The 13,394-nt window shown below is 41.1% G+C and overlaps 1 protein-coding gene across 5 annotated transcripts in view; it reads left to right on the top strand.

The window, feature by feature from the left end:
• Positions 1 to 13,394, top strand: part of fam49bb (family with sequence similarity 49 member Bb) — a 52,523-nt gene that overhangs the window by 32,206 nt on the left and 6,923 nt on the right. For 3 of the 5 annotated variants that reach the window (XM_047350344.1, XM_047350345.1, XM_047350347.1), the window contains 5 exons: positions 4,092 to 4,171; positions 5,034 to 5,155; positions 6,067 to 6,172; positions 11,214 to 11,353; positions 12,516 to 12,593. In XM_047350344.1, the coding sequence (XP_047206300.1) occupies positions 4,099 to 4,171; positions 5,034 to 5,155; positions 6,067 to 6,172; positions 11,214 to 11,353; positions 12,516 to 12,593 (519 nt within the window). In that variant the 5' untranslated portion in view covers positions 4,092 to 4,098. Of the gene's footprint in view, positions 1 to 1,089; positions 1,248 to 4,091; positions 4,172 to 5,033; positions 5,156 to 6,066; positions 6,173 to 10,780; positions 11,059 to 11,213; positions 11,354 to 12,515; positions 12,594 to 13,394 lie in introns of those variants that run through there. The other 2 variants (XM_047350346.1, XM_047350348.1) reach the window with 2 other exon arrangements.

Below are 13,394 nucleotides of genomic sequence, written 5' to 3'. Positions count from 1 at the left end.
TGTTTTATTTATTTAATCTCCTTTTTGTTAAATGTTCTCTCTGTTCTTAATTTTCCATCAACCTACCTGGGACAATGGATAGAAACAGAATCAGAATGGGTATATCTAGAACATTTACTGGTTTTAACCATGTTTATTAAGGTTGCACACGATTCTATTTAAATAGATATAATCTATGAAATCAAAATGGTAAAAAAAAAAAATAAAAGATTATGATATTTATGTCCTTAACCTAAAGCTATAAAATTCCTCAACATAAAGGATAAAAAGGTTCTAAGGAGTCTGGGAAGGTTGGACATCTGGATAAGTATGGGGAAAAAAAGTTAGAAAAATATTTGCATTTCCAAATTTCACATTGCATTGTCTGAAAGTTGTATTTATCGTTCCATCGGTCTTTTTGCCTGAGCCATATTCAAAGCAAGGCTCTAGAAATATCTACCATAAACCAATAGAGAGCTTTTTGATCTGGACTTTGATAATCAGCTAAAATACACAGAGAGTTTTGGGACTTTGGGTCTGGGAACATGTGGATGGATTTTTGACTTTGGGAAAAATTGGGATTAAGAATTAAGACTGAATTCCTAATGAACCTTGATTCATCAGTTCTCACCACTAAGGATAGGTTCTTTATTCAAATATTTTTTTGTTGTAAAAAGACATGACCTACTGGCATGTTTTTAGGATGGATGAATCCATGCACCCCACCCTTCCCATTCCCATGCTGTACGCATCTCATGCATTTTAAAACCACCTCATCTCACCTCTCAGCGTCTGACTGCTGAGTGTGTACTTTGCTCAGTCGCAGCACCTCCCTGTCTTTCAGCATTACCTGCAATTACATGATCTAGTCCTCAGTCAGTCACTTTGGCTTTTTACCTGCCACTCATCTCAGGTGAGTCCCGCACTTTACCTCCCCTCCCTCCCCATCTCTGAGTGCATCCTGTCGGTCTACACCCTGTCAACAGGGGTTAAATCTGTCACCGCAGGTGGAGCCGGATGCCATTTCTCCAACAAACTTCTGCAAACTCCAGACTTGTCACACATCTGTTGACCTTTGCCTCTGAGAAACGCGTTCTTTCTTCTCTGTAGGAGTCACTGGATCAGCATAGCAGAGAGCAGCGCGAGCCTGTCACTTCACGTTGCACAACTTCAGCAGAGACATACATTGGAGATTACATAAACCATATAGAGCGTGTGTGGGTGGACTATAGGAGGAAAGTAGACGCAGACTGTCTGCTGAAGCCGAGGTAGTTGAGTTTTCCTTTATTCCAGTTCCTTGAAAGTCCTTTTTTAGTTCAGCGTGGAACAACTGTATAGGTCTAACAGAAAAGAGCCCAACACACTTGCTTCATAGGAGACATCTACAGTCATATTCAATAAATTAGACTGTGTCCCATTGAGTCGCATTTGTCAGATTGAAACTACCTTTTGAAAATTTTTAACTTTAAGCTGATATTATACATAAATTTCATTAGGCCCACATCTTTGTATGAAACAATATTTTTTTATTGGTTTAATGAAATATTCTGATCTTAAAAAGTTTTATTAGCTGTAAGTGAAAAATAATTATAAATAACAGAAATAAAGGCTTTAAAACATCGGTCTGTGTGTAATTAATTTATATAATTTGTCTTATTTACCAGAATAAATGTACTTTTCAGTACTATTCTATTTTATTTTTAATAAGTCTGTATATGTTCATTTATTAAGGTACTTGGAGTTAGAAAATCTTTAAATTTGAGTCTGGAGCCATTGAAAATTTGTAGAGACTATTTTCTTTTTGGAAGTAAATGTTATAATTGATATGCTGTTTACTGAATGCTTCTGTGTTTCAGTTGTTTTAGCTGAGCCTTTGCAGAAGATGTTGGCTGTTACAACCTCACATGCACTGCAAGTGCAAGGCGTGCTAAGGTGTTAAATATTGATGTCAAAACAGTAGATGCATGACAAGCCACTGCATTGCACAATCTGAAGTCCAAGATACAAACAGGTGTTGGTTTGATTCTCTTTATGACAGAACAGTGTAGCCAAGATTTATTTCCTCTGACAGTTTACTCTCATAATAATTTTATGGGACTCTACAGGTCCTTCTCAAAATATTAGCATATTGTGATAAAGTTCATTATTTTCTATAATGTCATGATGAAAATTTAACATTCATATATTTTAGATTCATTGCACACTAACTGAAATATTTCAGGTCTTTTATTGTCTTAATACGGATGATTTTGGCATACAGCTCATGAAAACCCAAAATTCCTATCTCACAAAATTAGCATATCATTAAAAGGGTCTCTAAACGAGCTATGAACCTAATCATCTGAATCAACGAGTTAACTCTAAACACCTGCAAAAGATTCCTGAGGCCTTTAAAACTCCCAGCCTGGTTCATCACTCAAAACCCCAATCATGGGTAAGACTGCCGACCTGACTGCTGTCCAGAAGGCCACTATTGACACCCTCAAGCAAGAGGATAAGACACAGAAAGACATTTCTGAACGAATAGGCTGTTCCCAGAGTGCTGTATCAAGGCACCTCAGTGGGAAGTCTGTGGGAAGGAAAAAGTGTGGCAGAAAACGCTGCACAACTAGAAGAGGTGACCGGACCCTGAGGAAGATTGTGGAGAAGGGCCGATTCCAGACCGTGGGGGACCTGCGGAAGCAGTGGACTGAGTCCGGAGTAGAAACATCCAGAGCCACCGTGCACAGGCTTGTGCAGGAAATGGGCTACAGGTGTCACATTCCCCAGGTCAAGCCACTTTTGAACCAGAAACAGCGGCAGAAGCGCCTGACCTGGGCTACAGAGAAGCAGCACTGGACTGTTGCTAAGTGGTCCAAAGTACTTTTTTCGGATGAAAGCAAATTCTGCATGTCATTCGGAAATCAAGGTGCCAGAGTCTGGAGGAAGACTGGGGAGAAGGAAATGCCAGAAGTCCAGTGTCAAGTACCCACAGTCAGTGATGGTCTGGGGTGCCGTGTCAGCTGCTGGTGTTGGTCCACTGTGTTTTATCAAGGACAGGGTCAATGCAGCTAGCTATCAGGAGATTTTGGAGCACTTCATGCTTCCATCTGCTGAAAAGCTTTATGGAGATGAAGATTTCATTTTTCAGCACGACCTGGCACCTGCTCACAGTGCCAAAACCACTGGTAAATGGTTTACTGACCATGGTATCACTGTGCTCAATTGGCCTGCCAACTCTCCTGACCTGAACCTCATAGAGAATCTGTGGGATATTGTGAAGAGAACGTTGAGAGACTCAAGACCCAACACTCTGGATGAGCTAAAGGCCGCTGCCGCTATCGAAGCATCCTGGGCCTCCATAAGACCTCAGCAGTGCCACAGGCTGATTGCCTCCATGCCACGCCGCATTGAAGCAGTCATTTCTGCAAAAGGATTCCCGACCAAGTATTGAGTGCATAACTGTTCATGATTATTTGAAGGTTGACGTTTTTTGTATTAAAAACACTTTTCTTTTATTGGTCGGATGAAATATGCTAATTTTGTGAGATAGGAATTTTGGGTTTTCATGAGCTGTATGCCAAAATCATCCGTATTAAGACAATAAAAGACCTGAAATATTTCAGTTTGTGTGCAATGAATCTAAAATATATGAATGTTAAATTTTCATCATGACATTATGGAAAATAATGAACTTTATCACAATATGCTAATATTTTGAGAAGGACCTGTATACGGTGAAGTAAAAAGCATTTCTGCCTCATGTGAATACAAATTGGAAGAGAGATCCCTGTGGACGTTGGTGATTTTGCATAGAACTGCCTGTAAATGCTTAGCAAATGCTGGGAAGAAACTTAGCAAAGCAGAAAAACTCAGTTTTTGTTTTATTTTTGGGACTTATTGGTTTGACATCTGCTTAGTGAGAGGTTGAGTACAGGAAACACACAGCAGAGAGGTCCAAAGGGAGCTGGTATGAGCGGTAGGCACATCTGGGGAACTGCTAAGTTCATACAGGCATCAGAGCAGTGAAGCAGAGCCGGAGTGAGGTGCCTGGGATACAGCAGAGCATCGATACCTGCTCGTCTTCTCTGCTGCATTCTTCCATTGATTTCTCTCTCTCTCTCCTTCAACAGGTATAACATGGGGAACCTACTGAAAGTTCTGACTTGCACGGATCTGGAACAGGAGCCCAATTTCTTCCTTGATTTTGAAAGTGAGTTTCTTTGCAAGTAATTGCTCCCACTGCAGATATCCATCGCATGAATATGTTTCCATAACATTATCAGCCCCTAACTCCTTAAGTCCTTTTCACCCCGATTTATCTATTACACAAGTTCCTCCCAGCGGCGAAAGATTCGGCTCCAGCACTAAAGCTGCTGCACTTTTCCATCAACCTGCCTTTTTCCACTGCAGTGTGTGTGCAGAATATCAATCAGAGCCCCCAACCCCCCAAAACTAAAGCACTGAAGTTCAGCTGCTGCATAGCCTAAGGCCCCTGAACACAGCTTGAACCTGCGCTGTACTATTCTCGCACTTGGCAAACATGGAGACTCGGTCATACCTTGGGAGAAAATTCATTCCTTAAAAAGCTCAGACAGTTTTTATAATAAGAGCATCACATTTTTACATTTCAGCATAGCATATGATGTAGCTCTGTCAAGGAAAGCTGTTGGACCATATTTTAATCCTGATCTTTTTTGCAAATAAAATTAATAAACAATGAGGAGATAATCTCAGGTGATTTAGACAGCTTTATGTATTTGAGTCCAATGGAAAGTGTTGGCATTCTGCTCTGTATTCTGAGCCACAGGGTGGAGATGAGTCTATTTGTCTTGTCTTATCTTCCTCCGTTTCCTTCCTCTCAGCCGGGAAAATGGGCGGTGTCAAAATGAGATTATTTTTGCTAACTTTCATTTACATAATTGGGGAGCTGTTTATTAAACTTTCCATGATAGCTGATGATTTGATGGTTTTTTCTAGAGCTGTGATATCCTTTATTACAGGTGAGGGTGTGAATATGAATAAGATGATGGGTGATTTTGTGTTGGTGACCTCTCTGGTGTTGTCCTTTGCAGATGCACAGCCCACAGAAGCTGAGCGAGACGTGTGGGAACAGGTAGATGTGGTTCTGAAGGACGCTAAGGGGATCCTGGATGAACTGCAGTCCTATAAAGGAGCAGGGCAGGAGATCAGAGAGGTACAGATGTTGGTGTAATCCACCTGAACAAAAATAAATTGGTGCTCTGGTCAGATGAGCAAACTAACATTGCACCTAACCCCGAAAACATCCTCCACTACAGTGTAATATGGTAGTGGCGGTATCAAGCTGTGGGGATGTTTTTCTTCATGGGAGACTTTGAGGTGGGTGACAGATGGTGGGTAGATGGGTGGAGCTAAGTTGAGGACAACCCTGGAAAGAAAAACCATTTGGAAGCTGTAAATGACTTGATACTGGGCTGGAGGTTCACCTTTCAGCAGGACATCATAAAACCAGAGCTACAGTAGAACAGTTTAGATCAAAGCATAGTCATGTGTTCGAATGGCCTAGTCAAAGTTCAGACCTAAATCCAAATGTTATTTTTGCAAGTCATGTATTGTTTTCTCTTCACTTCAAAATTTTCCACTGCTTTAGTTTGGTGTATCAAATGAAATTTCCATAAAATACATGGAAGACTGGGGTTCTAACAGGTAGAAGAAGAATAGGTATGAATATATTCGCAACTAAATATAAAGGAATAACATCCTAAATATAGCTAATCCTCACAGTCAGCTGTATATTTTACTTTGACAACATCAAAACTATTCTTTTTTTGGTTTAATCAAGGGATGTGGCCTAGCTTCGGGGTATCCTTTGAAGACTGCAGTTATTTCTTCCTGCGCTGCTACACTTAAAAATGCTAAATCTAAACTCAGTTCCAGTCCGTGCTCGGTGCGCGAAGCAAAAATTGTCAGTTTCCCCCGAAATTTCAAATGTTTGTCTGTTATTCTCACCTAAACATGTTGTTTGAATCTGGCTGATTGGTAGAAAAGCAACAGGATAAATTATAGAGAACCTTTTTCTGTACACGGTGCTTTAAGCTGACGTTTCCCACCTTCCCTTTCTTCCAGGCTATCCAGAATCCCAGCGATGAGGCCTTGCAGGAGCAGGCGTGGGTGGCTGTGGTTCCTTTGGTGGGAAAACTGAAGAAGTTCTACGAATTCTCCCAGAGATTAGGTATTTCATGTGTACACCACTGCTTTCTCTGTACTAACTTAATTATGTTAGGAGAGCAAGCGTTATATCTGTGGGTGCGAGACTGAGGCTCCCACAGAGTGGCTGAAGGGGAGCTCAGGTATCCTTTAGGATGTTCCTCAAACTGCTGCTGATGCTGTGTGTGAATCAGTTTGGACCTTTTTTGTCATTTTTTAATTTTAACCAGATGCTACGTCCACACATGACATTACCCCTTTTTCATGTATTATTGGCTGTTGAGCTGATGTCCCCCCCATGCATTTACCAACATGGTGATTGCATTGTTTGTTGGTGCGACCTTTGTATGGGACGGTTCTGCAGCTTCTTTAATTAGCACAGAAGCAAGGGGCTTGGGGTGGGGGTTAGCTTTCTGCTCCGCGAACATCTTCTGACGCTGTATCGGGGGGGGGGGGATGAAGCCTGTCACGCCTCAGTTGCATCAATCCCAGGACGGCGGCGATGGCAAAGAATGTAGTCAATGGGAGCAGTGGGCGGCGGCAGCCTGGCGACGGCTGTTATGTAACAAAGTAGGTCATCTCTCAGCGTCGGCTGCTGCTCTAATTCAGTCCTGACTCTTGGCTTCAGGGACTATGTTGGCCCAGCGTCCTGACTTATACACATGAAGCTGAAAGTCTACTATAGGCTGGGTACGGCATGCAGTGCAGTGCCATTCGGAAAAGTCGCTTATGTAATGATCGCTTTGCTTTTCAAACAAGGGGTTGCATCTTTAAACAGAAATAAATCTAAAATAATTAGAGAACTTTTCATCTGGTATTCTGAAGGCGTTTTTTGTTGACAAATGTCTATATTATATCCATTATATCCTTGTTCATGGACAATTAGGCTAAAACCTGGATTATTTGAATCTAAAATGGAATTTAGTGGACATTAAATGTACATTTCCATATAGCTAAAATGATCAATTGTAAATGAAGCTTTTCTTTTCCGCCTGATGTGAAGGCACGTCTGATCAGACCAAATAGGACTCGTGTTTTTTTTGTTTTGGACTTGAATTCAAAGGTACTCATTCTAGTATCAGAGCTTAGTTTTACCTCTGGATAGAGGTGCTATGATTGAATATTTTCCAAATGTGCTCAGTCAAATAATCCACTGATTAATCAAGAGATGGAACAAGAAATGCACTTGCTTACCTGCATGTACATAATGCATTGTAAAAGTATGTTTACCCCATTTCCACATTTTGTCACATTACCACCTGAAACTTCAGTGTAATTTGTTAGGATTTTAGGCTACGGCTGCACAATTCTGGGAAAACAGGTAATCGCAATATGTTAACTACATATTGCGATATGATTTATGTTATTTGCGATATTGCATACATGGATATCTCAATGATGACTGTGATTCAGTATACTGTGTAGCTCTTTTGTACTCGGAACGAGCTAACACAGGACACTTTAGCTTTCAGGTAAGCTTTAACATAAGATTCTTGGGCAGGGGTGGATTGGTGGAGCAGGGGGTCCAGGTACGTAGGCCTTTTCCCTCAATGCAGCCTGTCACAGGTTGGAGTCCTGACACGTTGACCTTTGCTGCATGTCATCCCCCTCTTTACCCCATTTCTGATCAGCTCACTTTCAAAATAAAGTTCACTAATGCCACAAAATAAAAATAAAAAACCATACTCTACAAAAGATGGCTACAACTTTACAATGAGTTTAAACCTTTGAAGAAAAAGAGAATGATATTTAACAGATACTTTTCAAAATAAGAGTCTCAGTCTTACCTATGTTGGATTATTACTGAAGTAGAGATTTATTTCTAGTTAGCAAAAAATATTATTAATTATAATATGACAATATTTTACTTCCTAATTGGGGCAAAACCAATTAGTAGGAAATAACTCAGCCCTCGTATAGAGGTTGATAAAACCGACAAGATAACACTTAGTACAGGTTTTTTAGTACCGTCCTTTTTGGTAGAGTGTACCTTTTGATTCAATCCTATAATTATTATTTTATAATAACTTTAATGTGTTGTTGATGCAAATAAATGTTACTACTGAGGAACAAATGATCATTACATATAATAAAAAACTGGATTGTGTTTCAAAGCAAACATGGATTTGCCACTTACAAAACATATTCTTTTCAGTGGGAACATGGATTTGGTTCATGCAAATGTATTCAGCAGCAGCCCTGCTCAATTTCTATCTTTCTGGTAATTTTGCTAAATGTTTTCATTAGTGATCAGTCAAAGCAAAAGGACAGGTTTCTCCTTTTTTCTGCTCTAAATGTCAGCTTCAGTCTGGTTCCACCATTATCTGTGTTATTAGTAGCTACATTAGCCTCCAATGCATTTACAACTAAACAAGGAGTAATGGAGCAGTTTGTTTTGTTGCTTCACAATTTAGTGTCTGACAGAAGAGTTGTTAATTCGTACCGCAGTAGAATGGTGCCAACATAAGACTGACAGAACTCCATGTAGCTAATATTTATACAAATAGCGTTAGCTTATGTCATCTGGGAGGGTTTGCTTCTTCACTGTTGCAGCTGCAGAAGCTTCACTGACCTTTTTTAGTTGCTCTGGAACATCAGTGTCGTAGCGTTAACTTGTAGCCTAAGCATAGCTAGCATTTGGCATCATTCAGCATTTTGTTTGGTCCGTCTGCCTCATAGGTAAAGTACCTCTGAACAATGCTTTAATGTTTGCCTTGTCGGATAAAGAGGGTTGCAAATGTTTTTTCTGGATGTACTCGCCATGTTAGCAGAGTTTAAACTTCCATAAGCAGCTCATAGGTTTGGTCAGGTGTGTCTCTGTAATTGCAGCGCTGCTGCAGGAAGAAGTGTTACACTTTGGGCAAAGGAAAATGGGTAACTTTATATCGATTTTGATGCAAATAAGTACCCTTGAATAATCAATTCTTTTTGTATCGATTTTATCGACATATTGATTATTTTGACAACCCTAGGATCTACACCAGTGATTAAAATGAGGGATTATGTTGGCGATGAGAGGTTTGGTATGGCAGTAGGCATCATTTGGATATCTTCAGGTATTTTACAGGTTGGTCATGTTGGTAATGCTGTTTAAATTGAAAATGCTCTGAAAAAATAAGCTCATCATCGGTTTTTTCTGTGCATTGTTAATTGGCTAAAAGAATTGGACACAATTGATAATTTAAAAAAACGTTTTGCACCAATAGGCAGAGCTAAGAGAAGTGTTGGTTTATTGTTCTGCAGAGATGTCAGGCATATGCCAGTCATTTATTAACTTGTCGAAAACATTTCTTTTCTGGAGAAAAGTCAAATCTGTATCCGTCTTCAGACGTCCTATATTCCTACAACGTGTCTCTGTCTGAAAGTAAAGATCATACATGCCCAAATTCTCCTTGCCTGGTCTGCTGTGGCCTGATAAGATCTGACATCCCTCCCCACCCCACCCCACATGGTCCCTATGTATCTTCTCGACGTTCTGGAGTGCTGCTTTTCCGACTTCACTAAAAGCAGCTCTGCTCTAACTTCTGTTTTGACTGGAACGTAGGAAGCCGGGGGAAAAAAACTGCACCACTCAGGCCATTTTTAATCAGCCGCTCCGCTGCAAACGCTGTCCCAAGCAGATGGGAGTCATTACCGAAAGGCAGACGCGCTCAATTCACCGCGCTGCACTGCCAGCTCTCGGCCCGTCTCCTGAAAGTCCTCTTACCCAGTTATCTAAAGCAGACCTGTGTCTGAATCTGGGTCATGTTGACATGTGCATCGGGACTGGTGATCAGCACAAACTGTAAAAATATATTTGTAATAAATCAGTTTAAATTGAATTTGCTACCATGAAGCTCTGTGCAGCAGATGCTCGGCTTGTCTGGGTTATATCACTGTTGAAGCTTCCAGACTAAACTCAAAGCCCTGTCTGCGTCTATAAATAAAATTCCCTGTGGGTTCTGAAGGTTTGCTACGTCTTTTTTTAACATGTGAAGAAAACTTGTTTGCATAATATTACTGTCCTTGGAAGTTCTTAGCTTAATTTTCCCTGCTGGTCCTCCTCATGCCTCCCTAATTATCTGACCAATGTAATGTCGAGGCATGGCACAGGCTTTGTGTTTACTCACTGTCAAAACAATGAGTGTAATCCCACTTGAATGAAATCATGCCGTCCCCTCCTCCCTTCACATTTACATGCCAATAAGATAATAAGTCCCATGTCTCATCTGCATCTGAACAGGAATGGCCCCTCGAACACTACCTCCTCCCTCTACTCCCCCTTCCTGAAACTGGCACTGGCCTCTGGGCGATTTGGGCACCACCGCTGCCCCATTACCAGCCCCCGTCCTAATCAGGATGCTTTAGCTGGCTGACACTCTGCTACAATCAGATACGACGACGTTGCTGTGATGCACTCTGACACTTGTTCCTTGACCTCAAACAAAGAAGAACGAGATCTTTGTTTCTTTTAACTCTTATCCATTTGAACAATGGGAGTTTATTTATTTATTAGTTAAAACTTTGGATAATTGCATTTCTGCAGTTTTAGATGATTTGCATTTGATTTTCTTGGATTTGTTGAAAGCTTCTGATTTTTAATATTTAAAATGTTTTTATATGTATGTTGTTTTTTTTTGCGGGGGTTATGCAGTATGGGCAGTGAGTGCTGCAGTGAGGACATCTGTTGCTGTGGGGATGCATTTCTTGGCAGCAGCTTCAGTTTGAATCCACTCGTCCCCTTAGAGAGTGAAGCTCCTCTGCAGAGTTAAGTGTTTGTCTGTTTTTCTCTTCGTGCTGCGCTGCATGTGGATAGTTTATCATCAGTGCAATATCGTCGGGGGGTTTTCTTTTAGATCTCAAATCGCCACGCAGAGCTCGCCCCTAAGGAATTTGGTCAGAGGCCCTCTCCACCCTAAATGTCCCCACTTGGTAGATAAGTTCACCGTGGTGTATATTTTGTTTTACTTTGCATGTTTGCATATTTTGCTTCTTTAGTTGTTAGCTACTTGAATGGCATTGTTTTTATTGGGTAATAAAATTTATTGTAAAAAACGAAGAATGTTTAAATGTATTTCTTTTGGCAGAAGCGGCGTTGCACAGCCTGCTGGGAGCTCTGACCAACGAGACGCACAGCGACCCAACTCAGCACCTGGAGCGGGAACAGGCGCTGGCCAAGCAGTTCGCCGAGATCCTGCATTTCACTCTGCGCTTTGACGAACTGAAGGTACGTCTGCCTCTAAGACACACCCTCAGGTGTAACACCTCTCTGCCGCCACTAACCTCTGCTTTAATCTACTGCAATACAAACCAAACGCCCCCAAGTTGACTTTTGGAAGAACAAGGGCTGAAAATTGTCCTGATCTTGGTCTTGCTCCTGAATGTGGCGAGCTTCTATAAGCGATGGAAACCATCAGAGCGCTGATCTGGCTTGCAATGAGACACAAAGTGCTAATGAGATGCTGTTGAAAATCTCACACATCAAGCATAGGTGTCGCTCAAATGCCCATTGTGACAACAAGTAATCCAGAACTCGTTTACTCTTCACTCCGAGATGCAAACAGCTCCCTGACTCCCCGAGGCGATGTGTGGCGACACCCCAATTAGTATCCACTACCCATCCTGGCAAGATAAAACATGAAGTGGGGGGTGCAAGGTGGCATGCCTGGCCCATTCATCAATCTTGCACATCCATGCACGGGCTTCTGACCTAGTTAGAGCATCTGAGTGGCATGCAGCCCCGCCCTGGAAGCGCAGACAGTCTCCACTGGTGGAAGCAGTGGACAGAGACGGAGTACCAGTCCATTGTAGCAGGATTAACATGTTGCAAGTGCAGCTTTGACAGTGACAGGCTCTTACAGGAATGAGGATAATTACCCACATAATGTGCTTTCACTGGTAGTAGCGTTTTGTAAGGAGCTCTCTCATTGGCCAGCCTCCTTTTTCCAGGAGGTCAAAATAAGATGCTTCATATTTTAAAGTAAGGGGTGAAGCTCTGAGTGTTAATAATGTCACAGATTGGTGCTATGGCTTTGTTTAATGAGACCCATTTCTTTAGCTTTAGCCCTCTTGTCAGAAACACTGCAGCTGATTCCCTTTAAAATGAGGGAAAAAAGCCAAATATTTCCTGACAGGAGAAGAGAGGACGGGGGTATAAGAGGGCGAGTTGGTGTCAGACGACTTAAATTCAGTTCAGCAAATAAAACTGTAATTGTATCTGTGGTCTTTTTGTGTCATTCATGTCTAAAGCTGCATTTCTGCTCTGCTGGCTAAAAGGTTCTGTCATGACAGCACAGCGGCGGGTTTGATCCTGAACTCTCCGCCCTATTACAGGCTGTGCTAACAGCAAACTGTCCTGTCTCATTGTTCCCTTTTTCTACCCCTTTCAGATGACAAATCCTGCCATTCAGAATGACTTCAGCTACTACAGGAGAACCCTGAGTCGAATGCGGATCAATAACGTTCCGGTGAGCACGTTTAGCCCTCTGGTTAGTGAGGATGCTTTTAAAAGCTAGACGAGACGGTGATTTTTTAAAAGGAGGAGGCGCCACTTTTGATTTTTGATTTTGGAGATCCTTACTGGAAGCAAAAAAAAAAAAAGGAAAACCTCATTGTCTTGTGTCCTGTGTGTTTTCATCACTAAACAACACATAAACACAGTTAGGTACACACTGGATAACCTGGTGAAGCATTTAGCGGGTTAAGATGTTAAATCTGTCCCTCATAAGCTGATTTGAAGTCCTGAAGAACATGGCAAAATAAAGTTTTCCCCATTTAATTGGTTATTTTTGAAGTTCAGCATGATTTAAAAACAATCAGTGCATTGTTTGTATTGTAGATAAATAATAGTGAAGCATGTGAAGGCTGCATTAAACATTTTAAAGTTCATAAATTTGTTATTTATTATTTTTTCTCTCAGGGTAAGGATTTATTAATTTATAGAATGATCAATCAATTAAAACAGAAATATTACAAGACAAACCCACAGGAACTGAGATCTATTTGCTTATGATTTAATGAAATAAAAAAGGTCAAAATATAAAATTATGGTTGTAGTATTTTAGATTTTGAACTAGAAGGGATCAAATCCAGTCCAGATTCCCCACAAGCACCAATAAGCGATCCCTTAAATTTAGCATCCTGGGCAGGGAACCATATCAAAACCCAGCACTGGCTGCTCCAGTGGTGCTGCTTTTTCAGCTTATCTGCTCTAATGACATTAAAGTCACTAGCAGAAGCTTAATGATGCAGTTTATATGTGTTACTCT

The sequence above is a fragment of the Girardinichthys multiradiatus genome, chromosome 21, assembly GCF_021462225.1.
Source record: "Girardinichthys multiradiatus isolate DD_20200921_A chromosome 21, DD_fGirMul_XY1, whole genome shotgun sequence".
In the NCBI taxonomy this organism is placed as follows: domain Eukaryota; kingdom Metazoa; phylum Chordata; class Actinopteri; order Cyprinodontiformes; family Goodeidae; genus Girardinichthys; species Girardinichthys multiradiatus.
Note: the sequence above shows the minus strand (reverse complement) of the source record. Positions and strands in the feature narration are given on the sequence as shown.